Genomic DNA, 27,108 nt, shown 5'->3' on the forward strand with positions numbered 1-27,108 from the left:
AGGGAGGGTGATAGTGTGGAACCCCCAGCGTCGTGCCAAGTTCCTGTAGAATATCATGCCCCCATTGAGATGAGTGTGGCGGGGTCCCCTCCCCCAAGGCCCACTGTCCCTGTCATCTGAGTGGTCTCCCTCAAGCAGGTTGATGGGCGGAGGGCTGGCGGACAGGCTGGGCTGGGAGCAGCAGCCGGCTGTTTAATCTGCTTTGATTTCTGGTCTTTGGAGAGGGCTTGGCTACAAGGCCCAATTGTTTATATCTTAGGAGCCAAGGCAGACAAAAGATGCTGGGGAGAGAGCACGGGAAGCCAGATAAAATGCCAGGGCGCCTTGTCAGCTCGCTACAGCTTAATTCTTTACATCCCTGCGAGCTTTCTTAAGAAGGTTATGGTCACTTAAAAATAGTTTTTCAAGAGTCCCTAAAACAGGGCTTTGCTTAGAAACCCAAGGCAGGGGGTGGGACAGGAAACTGTCAGTCTTTAAGCCCCACAGTGTGAATTTGTCTAAGAAAAAGAATTTGCCTTTGTGGCCCAACGTGGGGAACCCCCCTCCCATCCAGACCAGGGGAACCCCAAGGTTCTCTTATGTTTCAGAAGCTATGCCTCACTTGTTAGGATTTTAATATTGGGGGGTTGGATGATAGGTAACTCCACCCTGCCTCCCGTGAGGCCCTACCCTGCAAGGGCCTGAGGGGGTTGCATGTGTAGAAACCCACATGTATGCCCCCCCTGTGTGGATTAAATCCTCTTGTTCTAAAGATGCAGGGAGTCAAAGAACAACAAAGAACAGGTGTGTTGCATGTTTATTATTTGAAGATAACATCTCAACAACTATCACTACGTATTTTTAACTCCAGTTAGCTTCATAAGGGACAGGATGGTCCAGCTGGTCATTCATTAAACTGCCGTCTCTCTTATGTTTTATCTTTTTTTTTTTTTTTCTCTTAATGGCTCTAGTGAAAGCAGCTTTCTCAGGAAAGGTAACGCCACACACTCCATTCCCTCTCAGCCAGTGAATCTATTTGGAAATTGCAAATAATTCTCCCTTCCTTTCCTCTATCCTCTACCATTGGATTTTTTTTTCCATTGACTTTTTTTTTTTCCAGGAGAAAAGCAAATTTTAAGACACTTCCACCCACCCTCTTATTTTAGTTTTTCAAGTCCTTGAAACCCGGGAGTTCTAGATGCACCAAAACACTTTTGGTTCTGATCTCCTGAGGTCACTCAGCTCTAAGAGGAAGGGCTACGGCCGAGTGCTACTCGCACGGGCCTTTGGGAACTCAAAGCTGCCCTTTGAGCTCCGCCGATAGATTGATTACCCCCCAGGCTAGGAGCGCTGCATGCTTTTCTGACTGCCTTGCCTTTCGGTGAACAACTCAATTTGGTGAGGCTCGGAATTTGTCCACAAGTAATGTTGAGCAATCGTGTGTTTAATATTCCCAGGCATGTGGCTGAAACCTTTTGAAGGCGAAGGGTGGAAGGCGACAACCCGTTTGTAAGTCAATTCTTTGCAAATTTTGTTTCCTGCGGTGCTCTCTTGGAAAAAAAAAATAAAAATAAAATGAAAAAATTCGAATTTCTTCATCAGCATTTGTTTTCACCCAGCCGGTTTCCCTTGGGTTCAGCGACAATGAGGGAGACTTCTCTGCCTCTCCTGAAATACAGCCAAAAAATAGATTTTTTTCCCCCCGATCTAGAAAGATTCTCAGGTGCCATGGTGCCATTCAGGCCAGAGTGGCTCGGACAGTTTCCCAAAATTTGAAAGGTTAAGTGCAACTTCAAAGTTTTACCGATCGAACCTGAAGTCGGGAGATGTGAGTGAGGGTCTGAGAAGAGGCAGGCCTGCCTGTCCTCAGCCTGCTCCGTAGGCAATTGGTTTCAAAGTCGCTTGGTCCTCGCTTTGGAGCAGGGGTGGGGCTGAGGCTCCTTGACCCTTCTTTACAGGAGGAGGTCAGTGTCTGTCTCAGTCTGAAGTGCCCCTCACCTTGTTAAACTCTGAAGGGCACTGATCCAGTGATAGTGGAAGAGGATTAATACTATCCCAGCATTAAAACCAGGGTTCTTGGGAAAGTAGCTGGAGCCAAGGAAACCGCTAGACGTTGTTCCCAACTCCATGCATCCCCAGAGGAGGTCAACAGCATGCGGCGGCCAGGATCTCATTCCAACCTCTCATCTACCAGAGACGGGGACATCAAATGGACCCACTAAGCAGATGGGAGCAGCAGTGAGGCCCCCGACAAGGAAAAGGGCCTCACGGTTGAACACTGAGTCAGCGGGGCATGGGGTGGCTGGGGGACTGAGCTGGGAATCTCAGGACAGAGCTGAGGCCTTTTCCAGGTGGGCATTGTGAAAGAGGAAGCAAAATGGTATTTTAGGGTAAATGGAAGAGCTAGGTCTGCTTGTCTTTGCCTTCATCTCACGTTGCCTGTATACTACTGCAGAGAAAGATGGGAGAGTGTTCTTGCTTAACATCCAGCTCCCTGGGTTTCTGGAAGATAGGAGAGGTGAAGAGGGGTCTGTGGTCCCTGCAGAGGTCCCTTGAGGGAGACACACCCTTGGCGAGAGGGCAAGACACCAGGCCGGGAATGAGCCTGAACGTACAGGATCTATGTGTAGCCTTGGAAGAGAGGGTCTCAGCCCCCTGCGGTGTGGGGGTGGGTGGGCAGAGACCACCTTCTCACTCCCCTATTCCTCACTAACCCGCTCAGGATGAAGTTTCCAGAAGGTTCATCTGTGCACGGCCATCAGTGGTATTGCTTCCTTCCCATCTTCCTCTGCCATCTCGTCCATATAGACCCATCAGAATCCTCCTGGAGCCCAGGCCTTTTCATAATTCTGATACACAAAGCTATCTGCACCTATACTTCCTCCCTATAAGATACGGCAAAAAGGGGATCTCGATCTGGACTCCTGCTCCAGACCCGGGCATGTGTCTCCAGACGTTAGAGTGGCCCCAGCTCACCCTGGGGACTTGCGCCTGAGGGAGTCCTTTGGGAATACAGGCTGGGCAGCGCCAGGTGGTTGGCGGGGAGGAGCAGGAGGTGGGCCCCTTGGAGGCCCCGCCCCTGGAGGCCGGAGATGCCACGCCCCCTCCCTCCTCATTGGTTCTACCGGTGTTGCCTCCCTCCTAGAGTGCAGGAGACGGTTGGTAGCCTGCCTGCAAATGGGTAAGGTTTGGGGTCGATCTCTGTCTTTCAAGGGGCAGGGAGGCTATGATAGCAGAGTCTGTGCAAGAGTTGTCTGAGAACAAGGAGGAGCCTGTGTTTGTTGTAGCTGGAATCAGGATCCCATCCGCAGGTACCAGCACCCTCCGTCAGTAGGTCAGGGGACAACTCTTGTTTCTCTGCATCTCACAGAAACACAAAGCGGACCCCATCCGCTTTTCCCTGGCGGCATGCAGCTCAGGGAGCTTTGAAATGATGCTCTCACATAGGCCTCTTTTCTCCCCTCTTCCTCCTCATTTGTGCATGCTCCTGGTATCTGGCCCCTTCCAGCGCCTCTCTCTTGCCTTCCGGCCGCCTCCCCCATTTTCCCCTCACATCATTTGTGCTCTTGTTAAGACGGTGAAAATAACTCCCACCTGCAGAAACCCCGTTCCCCCCAGTTTCCTCCCTTGTTTCTCCTTTGCCCTCCAGAAACTGACTTCTCCCCCTGGGTCTTTGCTTTCAGGTGCAGCCCAAATTCCGCTACCCCTTCTACTATGAGATGTGCTGGTATGTCTTGGAGAGATACGTCTACTGTGTGACCCGGCGGTCCTACCTCACTCAGGAATACCAGAGAGAATCCATGCTGATTGGTGAGTGAACTGTGGGCCCGGCCGCCCCCACTGCTCAGCTGGGCAGGAAGAATTTTTCCCGTGTGGCCCCTGAGAGTCCCTGGGTTTCTGCTGTCCTTTTGAACCAAAATGTCAGGCAGATTCCTAGAGACCCCTTAGGAAGGGGAAGCCATCCTTTTCAACCTCCCATTTAGAATACAGGGTCCAGGAAAATGAAATTGTGCCCCCCCCTCACCCCCCCCAACGGAGTCCCACTGGTAGCCTCCAGGTCTCGCTGGTGACTGTTTAGGTGTGAGGACCCAAACCAGGCGTGGTTGTTGAGACAGGACCCCCACGGAGCAAAGGATCCTGGTTGTTTCATTTCTCCGCGGCCGCCAGCGCATCCCCTATCCTCACTCCTCCGCTGCACCGAGGGGTTGGTTTTGGTCTATATAAGAGCAGGCCCATGAGGTGCAGCCAGTCCTCAAAACCTGAGGCCAGCTTTGCGCCGGCGGGAGGGGTGACCAGGGCTGGAGACACAAGCTTGCCAGAGCAGTGGGTGGTTCTGACAGAGGCTGGGAGAAAGTTTATAGCCACAGCTGCGGAGCCCTGCTTACTTCCTTTATTTAAAGGAACATCACCCCCACATGGCTCAGTCCTTGAACCTTGACTCAGAGGTGCCCGCCTGAAGTTGCCTCTAGCTGTGACAGTGAGCCCCCAGGAGCAATCTAAAGGAACACCCATTTTTCCTCTGTTCTTCCTCTGAGCTGTTACTGCTCGGGGCTTCCTGGATGCAAAGTCAGCTGAGCTTCATTCACAGTTTCTGTCTCAAAACAGGATAGAACAATACGGTCGGTCTGTCTCCTTTAGGGTTTGCACTGTTTCTTTCTCTTGCAATTGCCAGGATTTTAAGATTCCCTATTTTTTTCCTCACTGTAAAAAGCCTTCTTCCCTCCTTCCTTCTTCACTCTCATCCTTGGTGACTTTTAGGGGTTTCACGCTGGACATATAATGGGGAACAAATGTTTCTGCTGGGGTCTTTATTGGGAAGTGCTACTTTCCCTCCTAGAGATTCAGTGTTGTCTGGGAAATCTGTTGTCAGTCTCGTACGTGTCAGATGATACAATATTCAGGTGTGGAAAAGCCCTGAGACCCCACAGCCCACTCTATGGACGCTCCCAGCTTGGTAGGAATTAGGAAGTGATCCTGCAATAATGAGATAACCCCTGTGGTGGTAGTAGCTCCACGTTCCTATGGGCAGCGGAGGCTTGATTCTGTGGCTGTCCTTAGGGCCAGCACACTGAGCGGCACGTCTCTCATTTGTATATTTAGGGCCGTAGGAGAACATCCCTGATTTCACTTGCAGGCATGAGAGGCAATCTCGAGGCGGCATTTGGGTCGTCGGTGCCTGAGTTTTTCTTAAAATTTCTTGTCTTTGCTTCCTGTGGTCTCAGCACTCCTTCCGCCAATGAAAAGGGGAGGTGTCAGGGAGATGCCTCATTTACCAAATGCCAGTTGTGCGTCAGGACCCAGGCTCGGTGATGCCTTGCCGAATCCTTACCATAAGTGTTCAGAGGAAGCATTTTGTGCCTTATGTATATGTGCATATATATATATATATATATTAAGTTTTTAAAATTTATTTTGAGAGAGAGAACGTGAGTTGGCAGGGGCAGAGAGAGAGAGAGGGAGGGAGAGAGAGGATCCGAAGCGGGCTCTGCACTCTCAATGCAGAGCCTGATGCAGCGCTTGAACTCACGAACTGTGAGATCATGACCTGAGCCGAAGTCGGATGCTTAACCGACGAGCCACCCAGGCGCCACACATGCCTTATATTTTTAAAAACATGTAGTTCACGGGGTCACCTGGGTGGCTCAGTTGGTTGAGCATCAGACTTCGGCTCAGGTTATGATCTCACGGTTTGTGGGTTCGAGCCCCGTGTTGGGCTCTGTGCTGACAGCCCAGAACCTGGAGCCTGCTTCAGATTCTGTGTCTCTCTCTTTTTCTCTGCCCCTCCCCTGCACATGCTCTGTCTTTGTCTCTCAAAAATAAATAAACATTAAAAAAATTAAAAAACAAACAAAAAAAACCCATGTAGTTCCGTATCATACAAGTTAATGTATACACCTCAGTGGTTTTTAGTATATTCCCCGAGCTGTGCAGCCATCACCAGTCAATTTGGGAGTTGTTTTCTTTACCCCAGAAAGAAACCTGTACCCTTGAGTTATCTCCTTGTCTCCCCCACCCCCAGCTTAGGCAACCACTAATCTCCTTTCTGTCTCCATAGATTTCCACCTGTTCTGGACATTTCGTATGAATCATTATATGCACTTTTTGGCCTTATTTTTATACGTTGAAAAATAAACTGCCAGGTGTATTCAGAAAGGTGAAGCAGTCTGTCTGGGAACACATAGCTAGGAATAAACAGAGCTGGGATTCGAACCGATGTCTGACTGACCCCACTGTTTCTAGAAGCTGAGGGAGGCATAGACCATTATAATTGTCCAGAGAAGCTTGATCTCCAGAGTAAAGGGGAGGCGTAGTGAGTAAAGGCTCCAGGTGGGAGTTGGGCCATTCATCTCAGTCTTCTGCTCACCCTCCTGCCCCTGTAGATGCCCCACGAAAGCCCAGCATAGACGGCTTCTCATCCGATTCCTGGCTGGAGATGGAGGAGGAGTCCTGTGAGCAGCAGCCTCAGGAGGAGGAGAAGGAGGAGGAAGAAGAAGAGGAGGAGGAGGAGGGTACAGATAAGTTGCCCAAGCCACCCGCCGATGGCCCTGCCTCGCCCACCAGCACCCCCTCAGAGGACCAGGAAGCCCCTGGGAAGAAGCCCAGAGCGCCTGCCATGCGGTTCCTCCAAAGGACTTTGTCTAACGAGTCGGAGGAGAGCGTGAAGTCCACGACGGTGCCCACAGACTACCCCAAGACGCCCACTGGCTCCCCTGCCACGGGGGTCTCGGCCAAGTGGACCCACCTCACCGAGTTTGAGCTGAAGGGCCTGAAAGCACTGGTGGAGAAACTGGAATCTCTCCCAGAGAACAAGAAGTGTGTCCCCGAGGGCATCGAGGACCCCCAGGCACTGCTGGAGGGTGTGAAGGTGGGCAGCTGAGAAGGGCCGGGCAGTTCCCAGGGGCAGCTCAGCCCAGGGCGGCTTGGTGCAAACTGTCCTGGGGGTATGTCTATGCATGGGAAGGGGCTTCTGGTCCAAGCAGGCCTGCGTCGGGCCCCTGAGCCAAGGCCACCGCTAAGAGCTATAGGGGAAAGCTGCCTCGTGGTTGGCAAGGAGCTCTCTCTCAGCACTTACTGAAACTCTGGCAGGCTTTGCTGGCAGAAGACATATGGGGGTGCCCACAGTGCTGTTGTTAGGTTTGGGGACAGACCCCTCCATCCTGTTCAGGGACACTTGCTGTTCTGGGTTGGCTTCCCCTGGAGTGTGCATGTTTCACATGGCCAGGTTGTACGTCCTGGTCGTCCTCTAGATGGCGTGCTGAGGTAGCCACCGGGGTTCAGAGGTCTTTAAGCAGAGCCGAATTATTGAGCAAATGTTCATTAAGCACCATCTGGGCTGACCACTCAGGGAACAGAAAGTGGGATGGCACTGGTAGCTCACCCAGTAGCAAGGAGGCAGAGGAGGAAAAGTCAGGAGATAGGGAATTACTTGGCCTGTAGCCTGCTGTGTGTACCCAGGGCATGGGGGTGGGGTGAAGGACACTCATCAGCCACACCAGGTGCCAGGGCTCGGAGACGGTTATACAGAGGGCATTTGGCTAGGGCCGTAGAGGCTGCATAGGAGTTCTCTGGAACGGGGAGGCTATACAGGCACAGTGCAAACATGCGGTGTGTGTATTTCCTAGGAAGTACCCTGAGAGGCCTTGCCCTGTAGCCATCATGATCGTACTGTTTGTTGAAACCTCTCTACCTGTCAGGTACCTGTGCTAGGCAAGCTACCTCAACTATCTGCACTTAACCAGATACGTAAGTAGGCTCAGAGGGGGTGAAGGACGTGCCTGAGGTGACAGAGCAGGTGAATGCGGGGTGCTCGCATGAGGACCCGGGGGTGGCCCCAGAGCTCCTGTGTGTATACCACCTCGCAGAACCACCTCTTTTTTCACCATCCGTCAGGCTTTTTGCTGTGAGGCCTCAGAGGCATTTGGCCTTCCTCTTCCGGTGTCTGATTCCCAGTGAGTCCAGCTGCCCGCTGGGGTTGGAAATTAAGTCTCTTTTTTTGATGCCTGGAAACACTACCCAGGTCTTGTAAACTAGTTCATGTGTTCACTTACTCATTTAGGAAACAAGTGTCAGGCCTTGTGACATAGCAATGTTAATAAGGTCCTGTCCTCAAGGTGCTGAGTGATCTGGGGCTAAACTCTTGTGGGGGTGAGACCCGGGGATCCCCATCAGGCAGCCTGATGGGCACTGCCAACAGAGGGAAAGGGTGTACAAAGTCATTAATCCAGATATATTTCACTTTATATAGAAGAGGTATTCCTCCAGGTGCCATGAAATGAAAATCTTATAAACTGGGGGAGATTGCCTGATAAAAAAAAACTCTGTGGTGACCATTTCTATAAAGCAAACCTTTACGTGCTTTTTCATTGACTCATGACTTTTTTGTAGGTTGCTGACCTCACCTGAGGGCTTTTTTTTTTTTTTTAATTTTTTAATGTTTTATGTACTTCTGAGAGAGAGAGAGAGAGACAGTGTGAGCAGGGCAGGGCCAGAGAGAGAGGGAGACAGAATCTGAAGCAGGCTCCAGGCTCTGAGCTGTCAGCACAGAGCCCGACCTGGGGCTCGAACCCACGAACCACAAGATCATGACCTGAGCCGAAGTTGGCGCTTAACCGACTGAGCCACCCAGGTGCCCCTCACCCGAGGGTTTTATGTAAATTTGCTTATAGACACAAAATTCCACATGCCGGGTCAGGGGGGTCTTGGACTCCTGAACCAGTTCCTGGACCCCAGGTTAAGAATCCTTAATCTCCTGGTGTGGAGTTTTGTATATTGGGTTTCCCAAAGGAAACCTTAGCATTCTGTCATGAGGCTCCTTTTTTTCTTCTGAGGTCCTTTAAAGTAAAACAAGGAATTTTCGTCAGTCATAAAGCCATCAACAGTACTGGAGCCCCTAAATATTGTGAGTTAAAAACACATTCATCTTATAAGCAAATGTTTTCTGTGCTTGTGGGAAGCTGTTTTTTTACTTAAAAACATTTTTTTTTAAATTTTTGCGAGAGAGAGAAACAGAGTGTGAGCAGAGGAGGGGCAGAGAGAGAGGGAGACACAGAATCCAAAGCAGGCTCCAGGCTCTGAGCTGTCAGCACAGAGTCCCACGCAGGGTTCAGACCCCCGAACCGTGAGATCATGACCTGAGCTGAAGCTGGACGCTTAACCGATTGAGCCACCCAGGCGCCCCTCTTTTTTTTCCTTTAAACACATCTTTGTGTCTCTGATCTGTTTGTGTAATGTTCCTGGTTCCTCGGTTGGTCAGATGTCTTTCTAGGGATGGAACTTGGCCCCTCCTGCCTCTCACCTGTACCCACCTGATGGGCATCTGAGACTAGATTCAGCCTAGGCTGGTCGATGGTGTGGAGGAGGCCTGGGGAAGGGGTTTGGATAAATTTCAAGGAGCCCACCTCTTCCCTCCTGTCCCCACCATGGCGTTCAGTGGCAGGTTGTGATAATGTGTGATAATGCATCTCATTTGCTACCTGCTCTTATAGGTGTTTCCCATATAAAAACTCATTTAAATCTCCCAAAAACCCTCAGTAGTATTTTTACTAGCATCATTTTGCAGATGAGAAAATTGAGGTAATTTGCCCAAGTCCACACATGCCACTCAATGGGGGAGTCCTTGTGTTTCCCCCCTACACCATACTGCTCTGTACAGAAATTTTCTCCCCTTTCAGAGGCCATTTACATTTAGGGAGAAGGTAGGAAGGGGATTGCTTGGGATTTCTTTACAGAACAAGCAACAGCCCAGGCCCTGGGACAGTATAAATGGCAGTCCCTGGCCATATCCAGCCTCTAGGCATTAGGTTTGGCCTGCACAATATGAAACATTTTTGTAATTATTTGCCAACATTAAAATATCAGAAGAGTCATTAAAAAGTGTCCTAGCTCTCCTGGCCCATGTTCTGGACTGGCTATAAGCAGCAGGAAGTGAGTTGCAACTGACCTTATACACCCCAGTCCCCACCACTCCCTACTGCCTCCCTGAGTGTGTATTTATTATCAGGCTCTCACATCTCTTTTTCCTATAATCTAATCACTTAGCTCACTTATTGAACTTGCCTATCTCTTTTTTTTCCTTACTAAGACAGCAGAAGACATGATTGATTGTATATGTGTTCCGGATGAATACAGAATTAGTCCCGAAAGTCACAGATCCAGGGCAAAGGACCCAAAGAGGCTGTTTTTTGGTATGAGCAAGGTGTGTCTCCCAAAGGTGGTCATGCGATCAGATGGTGCTGGATGTTTTAGATCCATTGAGTCAAGTTCTAGAAAGTGGGTGTGCCGTCCGAGAGCTTGTACTCGCCTCTGGCTTTCCTTATTTCTGCTCCCGTGGCTTTCGTGGTACACAAGCTAGTGGTTTACTGGGACCTGTGCTCCATCTTTCTTCTTTTTCTCTTCAGCCTTTGCTTTTGTTTCTTTCTCCACTTGGCTCTTATGGTGTGGAGGTTTCCAGGAAGATGGCAGCTGAGGCCAAGGGGGCTTGAATTGCCTATCTTTGGAGATATTTATGTTCTTGCACCTTGTCCGGGGAGAGCTTTTGCAACTTAAAGAGCTCAGAAAGTGGGTAGACAGGTCTCCGTAGAGCCTCAGGAAAACGAGAGCATCTGCTGGTGTCTTTAAATGCTGTGTGGCCAGGAGTCTGTACGGGGAAAGTGGGCCAAACGTCTCTTCCAGAACAGGGGGGTTCTTGGCTGACAGCTCCTCACAGTCCCTGGACACCCAGAAAAGGTGTTGAATCCAAGACTGACCTTCAGAGCGAGAGTGTCGTCACGGACACTGGCTGCACACATTTTGGTGCCTTTGTTCTCTGTCCTCAGATATTGAGCTTTTGTGTGTGCTGGCTGAAAAATAAAACACAGCTCAGGAATGTGGGTCCCCTTCCCACGGGTGTCCCTACCGTTGAGTGATTCGTGTTTCTGGCCAGTGGTGGTTCTCCCTTGGTGACTGACCCATGATGATCTTTGGCTTGTGTTGCAAAAAGACAACATCTTTCCTTCTGTCCTTTTCTCTGGGACCTCAGAGACTGCTGCTGATGGTGGCTCATGGTAACCAGAGCCCCTAGGATTGGAGACGGTCCCAAAACAACTCCGTCTCCAGATGGCTAGGTTTTGGCTTTTATTATCAAGAACCCATTTTTTTTCTTTATTTTTTCATTAAAAATTTTTTTTAATTTTTAAAAAATTTTACTGTTTGTTTGCTTGTTTATTTATTTTTGAGAGAGAGAGAGAGAGGGACAGAGTGTGAGGAGGGGAGGGGCAGAGAGAGAAGGAGACAGAATCAGAAGCAGGCTCTAGGCTCTGAGCTGTCAGCACAGAGCCTGATGTGGGGCTCAAACTCACAAACTGCAAGATGATGACCTGAGCCGAAGTTGGATGCTGAACCAACTGAGCCACCCAGGTGCCCCCCAGAATTTTTAATTTAAATTCTAGGTAGTTAACATACAGTGCAATATTGGAAAAACTCATTTTCTTCTTTCATTTGTAATGTATTTTTTAAATTGTGGTAAAATACACATGACACTATTTTGATTTAAAATTTTTTATTTTTTGGGGTGCCTCAGTGGCTCAGTCAGTTGAGCATCTGACTTTGCTTCAGGTCATGATCTCGCAGGTATTGGGTTCAAGCTCCCCATTGGGCTCTGTGCTGACAGCTCAGAGCCTGGAGCCTGCTTCAAATTCTGTGTCTTCCTCTCTCCCTGCCCCTCCCTCAGTTGCACTCTGTGTCTCTCTCAAAAATAAATAAACATTAAAAAATTCTCTCTTCTTTTTTACTAGATCACCACTTTAGAGTCTTCAAAAATCTTCAAGAATTGGGGCGCCTGGGTGGCTTGGTCAGTTGAGCATCCCACTCTTGATTTTGGCTCAGGTCATGATCCCAGAGTTGTGGTATTGAGCCCCATGTTGGGCTCCACACTGGTTGTGGAGCCTGCTTGAGATTCTCTCTCCCTCTCTCTCTCTGTCTCTCACTCACTGTTTCTCTTTCCCTCTCTCCCTCTCTCCTCCTCTCCTCCTCTCCTCCCTACCCCCTGCTCTGCCCCTTTCTCCCACTCCCTCTCTCTCTGCAAAAAAAAAAAAAAAGGAATAATGGAATTAAAAAAAAATCTTCAAGAATCTACCATCTTAACCATTTTATTTTATTAAAATTCTTTTAAATATTAATTTTAATTTTTATTTTGAGAGAGAGAGACAGAGTGCAAGCTGGGGAGGAGCAGAGAGAGAGAGAATCTGAAGTAGGCTCCAGGTGCTGAGCTGTCAGCACAGAGCCCAACTCAGGGCTCGAACTCATGAAGTGTGAGATCATGACCTGAGCTGAAGTTGGATGCTTAACTGAGCGCCACTCAGGTGCTCCAATACTTTTTATTTTAAAGTAATCTCCACCCCCAATGTGGGGCTCAAACTCACAGCCCCAAGATCAAGAGTCACATGCCCTACTGACTGAACCAGCCAGGTGCCTAATCTTAACCATTTTAAAGTGTATAGTTTAGTGACTTTAAGTACATTCACAATATTGTGCACCCACTACCTGTGTGTAGTTCAGAACATTTTCAACATCCCAGACGGAACCCTGACCCTACTAGTAGTCACCTCCCATTTCCCCCTCCCCTTGTCTGCTTTCCGTCTTTATGGTTTACCTATTCTGGATATTTGTTTTCTGTAAAAGTTTCAAGTGTTTCATGGTCAATGTAAGAAAAATTAAACATTGTAGGCTAGAGGCTAGAAAAAACGTCCCTCTCCTCAGCTCTCCCACTTGGAGGTAACCCCTGTTACTCATCTGCTAAATATACTTTTGGAGTTTTTCCCTCGCCCCCATGTATACATAATTAAAAAGAAAAATCAGATTGTAAGTTGCAAAAGCAACTTGCTTTTGTCCCTTAAATAAGCTGTTTTTGGTGTGTCTTCCTGTAAGTCTAGCTTACTCTTTTTGTGGGCAGAACTTTTGAAAGTTGAGCTTATACTTGCCGTGACCCTGTGGTTTCGGCAGGTCCGAGTGAGCTCATTTGTACCTTGAAAACTTGCCTTGAGGGGGTCTGGATTTAGATTCAAACCACAATGACCACCGTAACTTCATTTATGTTGTGAAAAGAAAGGGGATTCCAGCGTCTTGTAAAAATCGAACTGAGAAAGCCATTTCCTTTCCCCGTGTTTGTGAAATCCTTGGGATTTGGCACTGAGATACCTTTAGCAACTTCTTTCAAGATAGTTCTATCGAAGGAGTGTAGGCTATTGGCCTGTACTGAATGGGGAGAATAAGAAATCAGGACACGAGACCCGTGAGTTCTATTTCTGTTTCTGTTCTTTGGTGCTTGCTGTGTGGTCAGGTCACTCCACCCTTCTGTTCACCTGCATGTAAAACAAAGGTTTTGGACTAGCTGTGCTTTGTCTTGGTGGGGACCAGATTCTGTGGGTCCTTGGCCATTCTGAAGGGCTTCGCCAGTTGAAACTGAGTATCTTCACTGTAAAATGTGGTTAACGACAGGGACCTGTGTCACTGAATTATTTTGAGTGACAATGAGGTAATGAACGCCTAGCGCTCCTTCCTAGTAAACCCGTGGAGAAAAATTAGATCTTCTTAGGTAACAGTCAAAGGAGAGCCTGGTGGGCTTGGGCCAGCTCCCACCCCCCCACCCCCAGCTCTGTCCCACCTATAGCTCCCCCCACTCCCATCTTCCAGGGTAATGATTGCCATCTGTGTGTTTCCTAGGGCCTGCCGTAACAAAGAACCACAGCCTGGCTTAAGACAACAGAAACTTATTCTCTCACGGTTCTGGAGGCCAGAAGTCTGAAATCAAGGCTGTGCTTTTCTCTGAAGACTCTAGGGGAGGAAGGATCCTTCCAGTGTCTTGCCCAGCTTCTTGTGGTTGCCACCAGTCTTTGGCGCTCCTTGGCTTGTCACTAGATCCCTTCGATCCCTGCCTCCATCTTTGCATGGTTGTCTGTCCTTCTATATGTCTTTTCTTCGAAGGATGTCAGTCACTGGATTAGATCCTGCTCGCATCCACTATGATCTCATCTTAACATGATTACGTCTCCAAAGACCCCATTTCCCAGTAAGGTCACATTCTGAGGTCTTACACATGAATTTTGAGAGGCATGCTATTCAAACCACTGCGTCATCTTTTTCTCTTCCATCTTGGATTGCCCACAGTAAGACAGGAGTTGCCCTGGATGCTGTTCCTTCTAGAAGAATCTGTACTTTCAGCCAGAACTCAGGGAGAGAGAGCTGTGGTCCCTGTTGAGAGGAAAGGAAGGCCTGGTGCTATTGGGGGGCAGGTCTACTCCTCAAATTAACTGTAAATGACTTGAAAATTACCGGTGCATTGCAAGGCTTTGAAGGGTTTGGGTCTAAGTGGATGGTGACCAGTGAGGTTGGAGGTGGGAGGATCTTTGTCAATTAGCCCATCGCAAGGTTATTCTGCAGCTGTTATTGTTAATTAAAATAATACCAGGCTCCCCTGGCTGCCAGCCTGTCAACTTACATGACAAAGGCCAACTCACTGTAGACAACCATCCTTCTTATTGCATGGAATTGTGGGGCTGCGTGGAATTAAGGGGTTGGAAGAGCCAGAGAGGGGCCATTGTTTTCAGATGTTTATATATATATATATGTGTGTGTGTATATATATATAGAGAGAGAGAGAGGGAGAGGGAGAGAGGGATAAAAGAGAGAAATCAGTTCTATCGTTCTTTCATCGAAACCCTCATAGGAACGAAAATAATTGTAAATTAAGAAGACATCTTTTTTTTTTAATGTCTTATTTATTTCTAGGAGAGAGAGAGAGAGACAGCGTGAGCAGGGGAGGGTCAGAGAGAGAGGGAGTCATAGACTGAAACAGGCTCCAGGCTCTGAGCTGGCAGTCAGCACAGAGCCCGACGCGGGGCTCGAACCCACGAACCGCGAGATCATGACCTAAGCGAAAGTCGGACGCTTAACCGACTAAGCCACCCAGGCGCCCTGAAGACATCTTTTAAGACCAAAGTTTCTGGAGTCAGGATGAATCCCGTGTGCCCCCATCAACCAGCTGAATCCTCTTGGGGAATGTGATAAAGCAGGGAGAGTAAGAATACATGCCCCGTCACATTCAGCGAGGCAAGTTGTGAGTTTTTGAAACCCACGACTATGGAACATTTATACAGCTTTTCTCTCGTGGGGTCATTGGTCCTCCCCTCGGAACACACCTGCTTGTTTAAGCCCCTCCCCCGCCTTGGTGTTTTGCAGAATAGTAAGGTGTAGAGTCCAGATCTCTGGCACTGTTGGTGTTTTAATTTTTCACCGCCACCACCCCCATGCCTGCTTCAGAAGAGCCAAAAAAGCAGGAAGCCAGTGGGAGGTCTGCGGCCTGGCTTCCTCCCCCCCTCCCCCCAAGATGGCCCAGAGCACAGAGAAGGAACCACATAATCAGATTGAGCAGGGCCGAGGGGCTGCCTCCAGTAGTTGCTCAGGCTCTCCTGTTGGGGGTCAGATGGAATACTGAGCTGTGTGTTTTGTGTTTTTGTTGGGCAGTGGGCCTAGAGGTTGATTCAGAGGTGAATGAGACAGGCCTGTCACCTAACAGCCTCCTAGTATGATGACAAACCACACATACTCTGAGTTCTCTGCCCGCACCACCTCAGGGGGATGGGGGAGAACAGCAAAGGGCCAGAGATCTGAGTTCCAGACTCCAGGGCAAACCCTAGACCTGAAAAATGGGTAGGTTGATCCATGTCAGTTGGGGCTTTTTTTTGGCCTAAAATTGACTTGTGGGCACCTGAATCACATTATTATCCCTCCCAGTTAGGCAGCTCAGTCAGCTTTTAAAAGACTGTCCTTCCAACTAAATAAACCTTTACATTTTCCTGTGCTTAGAACTTGTGAAGCGGTAGAATTCTGCAGACAGAGGACAGGGACAGTGTATTCCAGCAGGAAACGGCACATAAGCCAAAAGAGGTCGGCCAAAAGTTGTTGAGCATTTACCGCATGCCCGGTACCTTCCATGCATTGTGATCCTTGCCACAACCTGGCAAGGTGGGGACTGTTATCATCCCATTTCTTAGATGGAGAAATTGAGATTCAGAGAGATGTGGTGTCTTGCCCAAATCATGCAGCTAAGAGGCTTTTAGCCACAGCGCATTATGGCAAATGTGGTGTGCTGTTTGCCTGTTGTGGCCATAACTAATTAATTACAAACTTGGTGGCTTTTTTAAAATGTATGTATGTATGTATGTATGTTTGTTTGTTTATTTTTGAGAGAGAAAGAGAGAGCATGAGCAGAGGAGGGGCAGAGAGAGGGAGACAGAGAATCCCAAGCAGGCTCCACGCTGTCAGCAGAGCTCAGTGTGGGGCTCGAACTGATGAACCGTGAGGTCATGACCCGAGCCAAAATCAAGAGTCTGAGCTACCCAGGAGCGTACAAATGTGGTGGCTTAGAACAACAGAAATTTCTTTTCTCACAGCCTGGTCTGCCCCCTCGGAAGGCTCCAGGGGGTTGATTCTTTATTCTTCCAGCTTCTAGTGGTTCCTGATGTTTCTTGGCTTGTGACTGCATCCCTCTAGTCTCTGCCTCTGTCTTCTTACAGCCTCTTCCTTGTGTCTCTATTCCAACCCCTCTCTTCTTTCTTTTAGGAAGACACCAGTCATAGGATGGGGGGGTACACCCTAAATCCAGGGTTATTTCATCTGGATAGCCTTAAACAATTACATGTGCAAAGAACCTTTTTCCAAGTAAGGTCACGTTCACAGGTATCAGGGATTAGGATTTGAACATACCCATCTGGGAGATACAATTCAACCCAGTACAGATGGTTTTTACAGGCGGCACATGATAGTTGGGCTGGGGCAGAGAAGGATCTTGGGAGACCCAAGATGCATTGCAGCCCAGCTCCTGTGGGAAGCGGAGGACCCCGTAGTCTGCTAGGTTCCCCAGAGCACCATCGGGCCTGCTCCAGGCCTGTTCCCCTTCTTTTACCCGGTGAGTCTTTCCTGATGCCTGCCTCTGCTTTATTGTCATTAATATTATTAACACCCCACTCTAGGGAACAGTGGGGACTGAATCCATTGTTAACCAATTAAACTCAGAGAGAGAGTTGGAGTAACAGGGAACAGAGGCCCAGCACATCCATTGTCTGTGGTCATCTTGTTGGGTCAAAAGCAGGGCTGTTTCCAGCCGAAGAGGCCTCTGGTGTCCTCACTCTCTCTCTTTTTTTTCCCCTCACATTTTTGTTTATTTATTTATTTTTTAAAATGTTTTATTTATTTCTAGGAGAGAGAGAGAGAGACAGAGACAGCGTGAGCAGGGGAGGGTCAGAGAGAGAGGGAGTCACAGACTGAAACAGGCTCCAGGCTCTGAGCTGGCAGTCAGCACAGAGCCCGACGCGGGGCTCGAACCCACGAACCGCGAGATCATGACCTAAGCGAAAGTCAGACGCTTAACCGACTAAGCCACCCAGGCGCCCCTTTTCCTTCACATTTTTAAATGTTTATTTTTGAGAGACAGAGAGAGACAGAGTGCAAATGGGGGAGGGGCAGATAGCGAGGGAGAAACAGAATCCGAAGCAGGCTCCAGGCTCTGAGCTGTCAGCACAGAGCCCGATGTGGGGCTCAAAGACACAAACTCTAAGATCATGACCTGAGCTGAGGTTGAACGCTTAACTGACTGAGCCACACAGGCACCCCAGTTTTTCTCTTATCTATCTATGTATCTATGTATCTGTGTATCTATCTATCTATCTATCTATCTATCTATCTATCTATCTATCTATCGCACACACAGACACACAAGTGGGGGAGAGAGGGAGAGAGAGGGAGAGGGAGAGGGAATCCCAAGCAGGCTCCACGGTTAGTGCAGAGCCTGATGCAGAGCTCAATCCCACAACCCTGGGATTACGACTTGAGCCGACTTGAGCCGAAATCGAGAGCGGGATGCTCCACTAAGCCACCGAGGCACCTCCCCAAACCAAGCTTTCTAATTCAGAAGGTTTATAGGGTGTAACCTAAAGGGCCCTGGGCTGGTGTTACCTAGTCTCTGCTTCTTAGAGCCCCAAGGAGTGTATAAATTCTGGCAGAGCCTAGGGAAGCCAGTGACAGTTCTTCCTGCACAATTTATTTCTCAGAGAGGGAATCTCCAATTAGAATAATCTCCTTTTTCTGTAGCTTGTCACATGCTAATGAAAATACTTCTCTGAGGCACAGAACCCTGAGCGCCCTCTGGTGGCTACTGAGGGCCATGGAGGGGAACTGCTTCCTGTAGCGAGTGTGTGCGTGAGACATCCACTCAACGGTACTTGGGGAGGTCACTATTAATTTTTAATTATTATTTATTGTTACTAATATATTTTTTAGTTATTAATAATACTTACACCTCCAGTAATAGCTTTTTGTAACCAGACATTCCTCTAAAGAGGCCTCACCTTGCTTGTGAGTGATTGACTCCAGCTTGACATTGAAATGACAGGAAATCTTGAGACAGTTCAGAAAGAAACTCCAAGAAAACCAAGGCGAATGGACATGATTTTCAGTCTTACGCAGGGTAGCATTTGTATACTGGTGGGCCTTGGCCCAAACTGGCCCACAGATCTTCTTTGGCTCACAGTTTTTTAATTTTTGTTTTTGTCTTCTTATTATTATTTAAAATTTTTAGTCAGTTGCCAACATTTAAGTGATTTCAGATAAAACTCTGGATCTTTGATTTCTTCTGAAAAAAGCAGAGATCTGGTGGGGTTTTCGTGTCCACAAGAGGTAGTAGGTTGGAACTGAGTAGCACTTGCCCTCTTTAAACTGGGCCCGAGGCTTCTAGTTTGCGTAGACCACACCACTGTCTAGTGTTGTTGACATCTTGCCTTTTATCTGCTTGGTTCCCGGAAGCATTTGAGTTTGTCACCTCCGCCTGGAGTTTGCGATTGAGTTAAGGGGGCAGGAAGTCCTGTGGAAGTAATGAGCCGCCTCCTCCTGCAACCATATGGTGAGATAGATTTATATATATATCTCAAAAGGTTTTGCCTAAACATGGAGCATCTTCCTATAAACAGTCTTTTTTTAAATGATTTTTTTGGGGGGTAGGGAAATATATATTTTTTAATGTTTATTTTTGAGAGAGAGAGAGAGAGCACAATGAGCAGGGAAGGGGCAGAGAGAGAGGGAGATAGAATGTGAAGTAGCTCCAGGCTCTGAGCTGTCAGCACAGAGCCCGATGAGGGGCTCAAACTCACAAGGCCATGAGATTGTGACCTGAGCTGAAGTCGGATGCTCAACTGACTGAGCCACCCAGATGCCCCTGGGGGTAGGGAAATGTTATTAAAAAAAAACCCACAGAAGCCTGATGTATTGTGGAGGAGGGTGTGAAATTCATAGTTTTTTTTTTTTTAAGTTTATTTCTTTATTTTGAAGGAGAGAGCATGCATGTGCGTGAGAGGGGCAGAGGGAGAGGGAGAGAATCCCAAGCAGGCTCCGTGCTGTCAGCTCAGAGCCCAATGCAGGGCTTGACCCCATAAACCATGAGATCATGACCTGAGGAGGCTCAACTGACTCAGCCACCCAGGCATCCCTCATAGGATTATTAAGAACCATGAAATTCTGTGCTTGTGTGGACCCACAATGGGCATCCTTGCCTCTGCTGTGATTGGGGCAAAGTTTGAAAAACGCTTTGTAGAGGAGTTAGTGGCTGAATTCGTTCTTGGTCTTAACTTGCAAGGAATAGGCAAGGATGACTCACTTCTGTATTTGTTAATTGAATGGTGAATATGAGCCCAGATTGTATCCTAGGTGTTACATTTTTCAAGAATGAGGTATAGGTCAGCTCTAGAGGTTGCTGGAATGGTTTTCTGAGTCTTTATCACCACTATTACTACCCGGGCTTGTAGTTAGATGGGCCTGGTCCGTATCAGATTCTACTGCCTCCCAAATGTGTGACCTTGGGCAAGTCACTTGATCTCTCTGAACTTCAGTTTCTGCTTTTGTGAAATGGAGAGGATCAGCCCTATCCCACAGAGAAGATTAGTCTAGAGCAAGCACTCAACAAATGCTCTTAAGAATGGTAGCAAAGCCACATCTAGCTTCATGGCATAAAATCAAGGTTAGATATCACTGTTCTAAGCTGTGGCTTCCTCAAGGTCACACAGTCTGATGTTGTAGAACTTGAACCCAGATCTTGTGACCCTAGAACCAGTGTTGTTGCAGGCATAATAGTAACAGCTTAACTAGCAAGATACTAGGTCCCCTATGTGTACTTTCTAGAACCTCTGAATCCATTCCTTAGGGAGGGGCTGCTTTTCCCCATTCTCTCCTCTCCTTTTAAAAAAATCGTGGGGTGCCTGGGTGGCTCAGTCAGTTAAGCGCCTGACTTCGGCTCAGGTCATGATCTCACACTTTGTAGGTTCAAGCCCCACATTCAACAGCATGAAGCCTGTGCCTGCTTTGGGTCCTCTGTCCCCTGCTCTCCCTCTCTTATAAATAAATAAACGTTTAGGAAGAAAAACATTTGGTGGAGTGCGCCTGGCTGGCTCAATTGGAAGAGTGGGCAACTCTTAAATCTTGGGGTTGTGAGTTCGAGCCCCATGTTGGATGTAGAGATTACTTAAATAAAAATAAGATTGTAAAAAATTAAAAATTGTGGTAAATTATACATAATAAAATTTACCATTTTAATCATTTTTTATAGTGTCAAGTTCAGTGGCATTAAGTACATTCACACTGCTGTGGAGACATCACGACTGCATTAAGCGACTCCCTGCTTCTAGAGCCTGGCAGCCACCACTCTATTTTATGCTTGTATGAGTTTGACTACTTTAGGCACCTCATGGAACTGGGATTATGCGCTGTTTGGCTTTTTGTGTCTGGCTTATTTCACTCAGCAGAATGTCCTCCAGGTCCATCCATATTGTGGCATGTGTCACAATTTCCTTCCTTTTTTCAGTCTGAATAATATTCCATGGTGTGGATAGACCGTGTATTATTTATTCATCCATCTTTTGATGGGAGACTTGGGTTGTTTCCAAGTGTCCTTTGGCTGTTGTGAATAATGCAGCTGGGAACGTGGCTGCCCTCTTTTTTTTTTTTAAGGATAGGTTGAGAAATACCATGGTCAGAGAACAGGTTGTAGAGTGGAGGGGCCTCCACCTCTTAGTGGCTGAGTGGTCTTGGACAGTTCCTTCACCCCCTGAGCCCTGGGATTCTCATCTGGGAATGATGGTGGTCCATCTCACAGTGTGGTCAAGAGGCTTGGATGAGCGAGTGGATAGGGCATGTTGATGACAGTGCCCAACACAGAGCAGACACGCAGTACATCTTATTCTCCCACATCCATTCAGCAAAATGTGTGGTGCCTGCCTCCCGATGTTTCCATTTCATCCCTCACCTAGCCAGTCCCACTGACCCCAAGCGGCGGACCAAGGCAGGAAGGGGCAGTGGGAATGACCCACTAGGGTGCGTGTATGAAAGGGTGCAGGGTCTGCGGTCCATTTAATTAAAAACGAAAACTAATTTTAAAAAATTGGGTTGCTTTTTATTATCATTGGGAACTGGCAATATTTTTAAATTTTTAAAAATGTTTTATTTATTTCTGAGAGAGAGACACAGAGTGATCAAGGGAGGGTAAGAGAGAGAGGGAGACACAGAATCTGAAACAGGCTCCAGGCTCCGAGCTGTCAGCACAGAGCCCAACGCGGGGCTTGAACTCACAGACCCAGAGATCATGACCTGAGCTGAAGTCAGACGCTTAACCGACTGAGCCACCCAGGCAGCCTGTATTTCTTTCTTTCTTTTAAGATTTTATTTTTAAGTAATCTCTATACCCAGCATGAGGTTCGAACTTACAAGAGTTGCTTGTTTTGCTGGCAGCCAGCCTGGTGCCCCTGTTGTATTTCTTTTTAAATACTCTGCATACATGTTAGAAAGGTTGGCGGCCTAATTACCCTGTTTTCCTTTAAGGTAGCTGTTAACTACTGTCTGACTGGCATTTTAAAGATTGTTTTTATGATAGAACTTTATGTTTCAGAATGGTGTCAGATTGACACAAAAACTCAGCAGATAGTATAGAGAGTTTCCATTTACTAGCCAGCCCCCCCACCCCCCAAGTTTCCTCTGTTATTAACATGGTACATCTGCGGAGTACACTGGTTACAATTAAAACCAATATTGGTACATTATTACTAACTAAAGCCTATAGTTTATTCACATTTCCTCAATTTTTTACCAAATGCCCTTTATCTGTTTCAGGATCCCACCCACGATACCTCTATCTACGTAATTGTCATGTCTCAGGCTCCTCTCAGCTGTGACGGTTTCTCAGATTTTTTTTTTTTTTTGGCTTTTTTTTTTTGTTGACCTTGACAGATGTGAAGAGTACTGGTCAGGGATTTTGTAGAAAGTCCCTCTTTGGGGATTTGTAGCTTTATTTATTTTTTTAAGTTATTTACTCAATGGTTACTGTAAGTCATTGGGCAAGGCTAGGGATATAGCAGTGAAACAAGACATTTATAAATAGCATTTATGGGGGTGCTTGGGTGGCTCTGTCGATTAAGTGTCTGACTTAGACTTGAGTAATGATCTCACGGTTCATGAGTTTGAGCCCTGTCTCGGGCTCTTTGCTGACAGCTTGGAACCTGGAGCTGCTTTGGATTCCATGTTTCTCCCTCTTTCTGCCCCTCCCCTGCTCTCACTCTGTCTGTCTCTCAAAAAATGAATAAATGTTTAAAAATTAAAAAAAAACAACCCAGCACTTATAGATGAGTGACACTGATGCTGGGCTTGGAGAAGGCTGTAGGGGCTGAGAATTGACCTTAGGCAGCCTCAAGTCTGATCGTTGATCACTGCCCTGTTTGCCACCTCCTATAGGCAGAGGAGGTAGATTTGAGGTATTAGGCGCAGGTGGATTTGGGGTATCAGATGCATTTTGAAAAGTCTGGCAACTGAAGGATCATGAGGAAAACTAAGACAGTAGATAGAATAAATTAGGAGTTGGATTCATTTCCAATAGGTAGATGGGGAAAATGAGTTAAACTAATCTTTCCCTACATTTCTCTTCTGAGCTCTTCTGTTCTTCCTGCTAAGTTCTCCTGTGCAACTTTCTCTGCTTTTATTTTTTTTAAAAATTTTTTATGTTTTTATTTATTTCTGAGAGAGACAGTGTGAGCAGGGGAAGGTCAGAGAGAGAGGGAGACACAGAATCTGAAACTGGCCCCAGGCTGTGAGCTGGCTGTCAGCACAGAGCCTGACGCGGGGCTTGAACCCACGAACCATGAGATCATGACCTGAGCCGAAGCCGGACCCTTAACCAACTGAGCCACCCAGGTGCCCCCAACTTTCTCTGCTTTTAAATGTCCCTGCAGGAATGCTTTTTTACAATCTAAAAATTAATGGTCAAGGTCAGAAAAGGCCAGTGACAGATCTGTGTCTGTCTCTAAAGGATTTTTCATGGTGTGTTTCAGATGCAACCAAAAAACCTATGTGTGGAGTGATCGTAGGGTGGGAAGTCTGGAGCCAGAAAGTGAGGTTCAGGGGTTCTGCCTCCTGTTCTGGGTTAGCGTCTAAGGCCTTTGGATCTTTCTAGGCCTGATTGCCATGCCTCTAAGTTAGGGATAATTCAGTGGACTAGCATCTTACACCTGGATGAGGTTCTAAAATTAGTCACCACATAAGGCCGGAATCTGGTAGAGTCAGAATCGCCTTTGAAAAGCCTTCAAACCACCAACAAAGATGTGAACACAGAGCGCCATGTGGGCAATCCTTGCCCAGCCCGGGTGTATGTCTGTCACAGCCCACTTTGGTACTGGCTGTGGACCAAAGGATGGATGGACTCCATCCTTGGTCAAGGCAGACTGAGTATCTGCCTGTGTTTATGCAAGTAATGTAGTAGACCGTGACATGTCTACACATACCAGGGTTAGAATCCACCTGACTTGCTCTTGGCTCATGGAAGCAAATAGGTCTCACAGGTGTCAAGACCTCTTGGTTAGTGTTAGTTTTTTGTGTCTCCGCATACATAGTTGAGTTTTTGTACATTAGAGTATCTTAGCGCCCTGCCCAGCCCACTCCCAGGGTACTTGGTAAGGACTGAATGAGGTTGTGTGTGTGAGAGTCCCTGGCGCTGTAGACAATGTGTGGCGTTATATATAAATATGATCAGTGAGTGACACATTCATGGAAGTCATAGGGAGGTGAGTGATTTGCACTTTAAACATTTTTTTGGAAAGGGGGATGTGGCGCATCTTGTGACCTCTGAGGGACCCTGGTGGCTGGGTTTCTACTGAGTGCGTGGGTGGTGGGTGACTCTGCAGAGGCCTGTTAGTCTTTTACTGGGTTAGGTCCGGTCTCAACCCTTTCAGAGACCTTCCCTCTCCTCTGGGCTAATATGGGTCCTTTGTTTGGCCACAGAATGTCCTGAAGGAGCATGCAGATGACGACCCCAGTCTGGCCATCACTGGGGTCCCTGTAGTCACTTGGCCAAAGAAGACTCCAAAGGTAAGACGCAGATCGCCCGCAGCTGGGGGGCCACTTCCACTGCCTTTCACGTCTCCTGTAAGATGAATGTGGGCAGCTTTTCAGTGGGGACCCTTGGCAGAGGGCACCCCAGTTAAGGTGAATGTTTTTGGTGTTTTGTCTATTGCAAGTTTTTGTTATATCAAAGCAGTTTCCTTAGCTGTGGAAACTGCAGGCAGTGCCCCCTGGTGGCCACTCAGAAAACTGTGGGGAAGTGATGGCTCACCTTTCCCTTGCCTTAGGTGACTTCTTTCCCTTCTTCCTTCCCTCCCTTCCTTCCCTCCCTTCCTTCCCTCCCTTCCTTCCTTCTCTTTTTCCTCTACTTGCTTGCTTCAAGGACTGTTTCCACTCTTTTGAAAGTAACTTTCGTTCTCTTTGTAAAACTGATTGATGCTCACCATGAAAAAGTCTAATCAAATAGGAGAGGCCAGAGACCCTAGGGACAATGATAGTAATGTCTCGGAGGACTTACCAGGAGCAGGTAGCTTTGCCTCGTACTCTGCATCTGTACTCTGAGTGAAGGCACCTGGCAGAGCCAAGGGCGGAGTGATCAGCTCTGTGCCAGCAGAGACCAGACGGTTAAGTAGTGTCTGCCTCAAAGTCCACTATCCAGAGAAAACCAGTAACATGTTGTGTCTTCTTCCAGAGTGTGTGCTGGGGTAGACCATGTATGTGTCAGCCCATCTGGTGACACTCACTCACCACTTTGTTGAGCACATTATAGAAGCTCCCTGGGCCCTTACTTTCCTCGTCTGTAAAAAACGGTTACACCAGCACTTACTTCAAATGGTTGTTGTGACCACGAGATGAGATAATGCATTGTTGCATTTGTTTCGGGTTAACTATTAAAAAAAAAAAAATAATGCATGCAAAGTTCTTTGGACAAGGATTGACCAGTGGTTAGTGCTCTTTAAATGTTAATTGTGATCTAAGCAGCCTCTTTGTTGATGTGTATTTTGCCAATTTCTGGCTTTTTGTTGTTGTTGTTGTTGTAATAAACATTTAAGGGAACATTCTAGATCTGTTTTGTCCAAAATGGTAGCTGCTACTGTGTGGCTATTGAGCACTTGAAATATGGCAAGCTACAATTGAGAAGTGTCAGAAATATAACATACACAACAGATTTCAAAGACATAGAGCAAAAAGAACACTATACAATGACTCATTAATTTGTTTTTTATATTGATTGCATGTTGAAATTAGGGTTGCCAGATTTTAGAAAGGATGCTCACTTAAATTTGAATTTCAAGAAAACAACAAATAAAACTTTAAGTGTAAGTATAGCCCACCTATCACATGGGATATACCTACAGTAAAAAAGATTATTCATTGTTCCTCTGAAATTTAACCGGGTGTCCACTATTCTTATTTGTTAAATCTGGCAACTCTAGTTGAAACGATACTATTTTGGATATCTTGGTTAAACAAAATAGATTATTAATGTTAATTTCACCTTTTTCTTTTTGCCTTTTTAAATGTAGCTCCAAAAAAATATATAAAAGTACATGTGTGACTCGCTCTATATTCCTATTGGACAGTGATCTTCTAGGTCATTCTTTCTATTTCTGTTTGATTATCTCATTAGGGTATATTCCTAAATGTGGAATTGCTGAGGAAGAGGGTCCCTGTTATTTGTGGTATTGAATTCTGATTCTCTTTGAAGCTTACTGGGAATTTAGGTGGCAGTAGAAATTCACCTTCATAGCTTCTGCCGTTTGCTTCCCGACCCATGGAAGTGTGTGGGGTTTTAATGTTCACTTTCCCCTACGTGGCCAAAAAACACAACCGCCATTGCTCAGACCACAAACTGTATTTGCAAACGTAGCACCTTGCAGCAACCCAGCCAGGCCCCACGGCTGCTCTGAACTTGAAGAGGAAACGGTGGCTTTGCCTCACTGACTGCTCCCCTCCCAGCTGAGGAATTGCTCCGGGAGGGGGATTAGGGTTTACAGAACACGGGCCTTTAAAAAATAAACTTGCCACGACCCACTGTAATCTCAGAATTAATGGAGGGGTCCAAATGAGTTTCTCTGGGGAAAATCACTTCAGGATTACTGATGTGTTCTGTCCTTTGTGCGTGAGACCCTCAGTTTACTCCTGCGAGGCTTATAGGCGTTAAAAAAAAAATCCAAGCCTTTGCCCTTTTCCTCCAAAGGGCTGGAAACAGGATGCAGGCTTCTGGGGGGAGTAGCCCGTATCTTAAGATTTTTGTGGAGGATCGGTGTGTAAGTGCTGGTCTGTACACAAGGTCGCGTGGCTGGTATTGAATCTGGGGGTAGGGGAGAGACTGGAGCCTTTAGGGCTGGTTGGGGAGTGAAGAGAGAACATCTGCGATTTCACAAACTAAAAAGAAAACAACAGTACTTTGAGGGAACCGGTCTTTTTTTTTTTTTTAAACACTTTATAATAATAAAACAAATACAATTTGCTCCCACTTAAAGTGTACAACTCACTTTTTAGTATATTTGGTATATTTAGAGTCGTACAGCTATCTCCACAATCTAATTTTAGAACATTTTCATGCCCTCTGAAAGAAAGCCCATCAGCCGCAAGTCCCCAACCCCTCAGTCTTCCCCTCCCCCAGTCCCTGACAACCACTAATCTGCCTTCTGTCTCTATGGATTTGCCTGTTCTGGACATTTCATGTAAATGGAATTATCCAATACTTGACCTTTTGTGACTGGC

The 27,108-nt window shown here is 47.2% G+C and overlaps 1 protein-coding gene across 7 annotated transcripts in view; it reads left to right on the top strand.

The window, feature by feature from the left end:
- KDM2B (lysine demethylase 2B) overlaps positions 1 to 27,108 on the top strand; it is a 125,427-nt gene that overhangs the window by 54,464 nt on the left and 43,855 nt on the right. For 6 of the 7 annotated variants that reach the window (XM_039231954.1, XM_039231809.1, XM_039231684.1 and 3 more), the window contains exons 10-12: positions 3,663 to 3,789; positions 6,360 to 6,844; positions 24,319 to 24,405. In XM_039231954.1, the coding sequence (XP_039087885.1) occupies positions 3,663 to 3,789; positions 6,360 to 6,844; positions 24,319 to 24,405 (699 nt within the window). The remainder of the gene's footprint in view (positions 1 to 3,662; positions 3,790 to 6,359; positions 6,845 to 24,318; positions 24,406 to 27,108) is intronic. The other variant, XM_039232095.1, reaches the window with a different exon arrangement.

Source organism: Hyaena hyaena, unplaced genomic scaffold (assembly GCF_003009895.1).
Source record: "Hyaena hyaena isolate Hyena2069 unplaced genomic scaffold, ASM300989v1 scaffold_0, whole genome shotgun sequence".
Classification (NCBI taxonomy): Eukaryota; Metazoa; Chordata; class Mammalia; order Carnivora; family Hyaenidae; genus Hyaena; species Hyaena hyaena.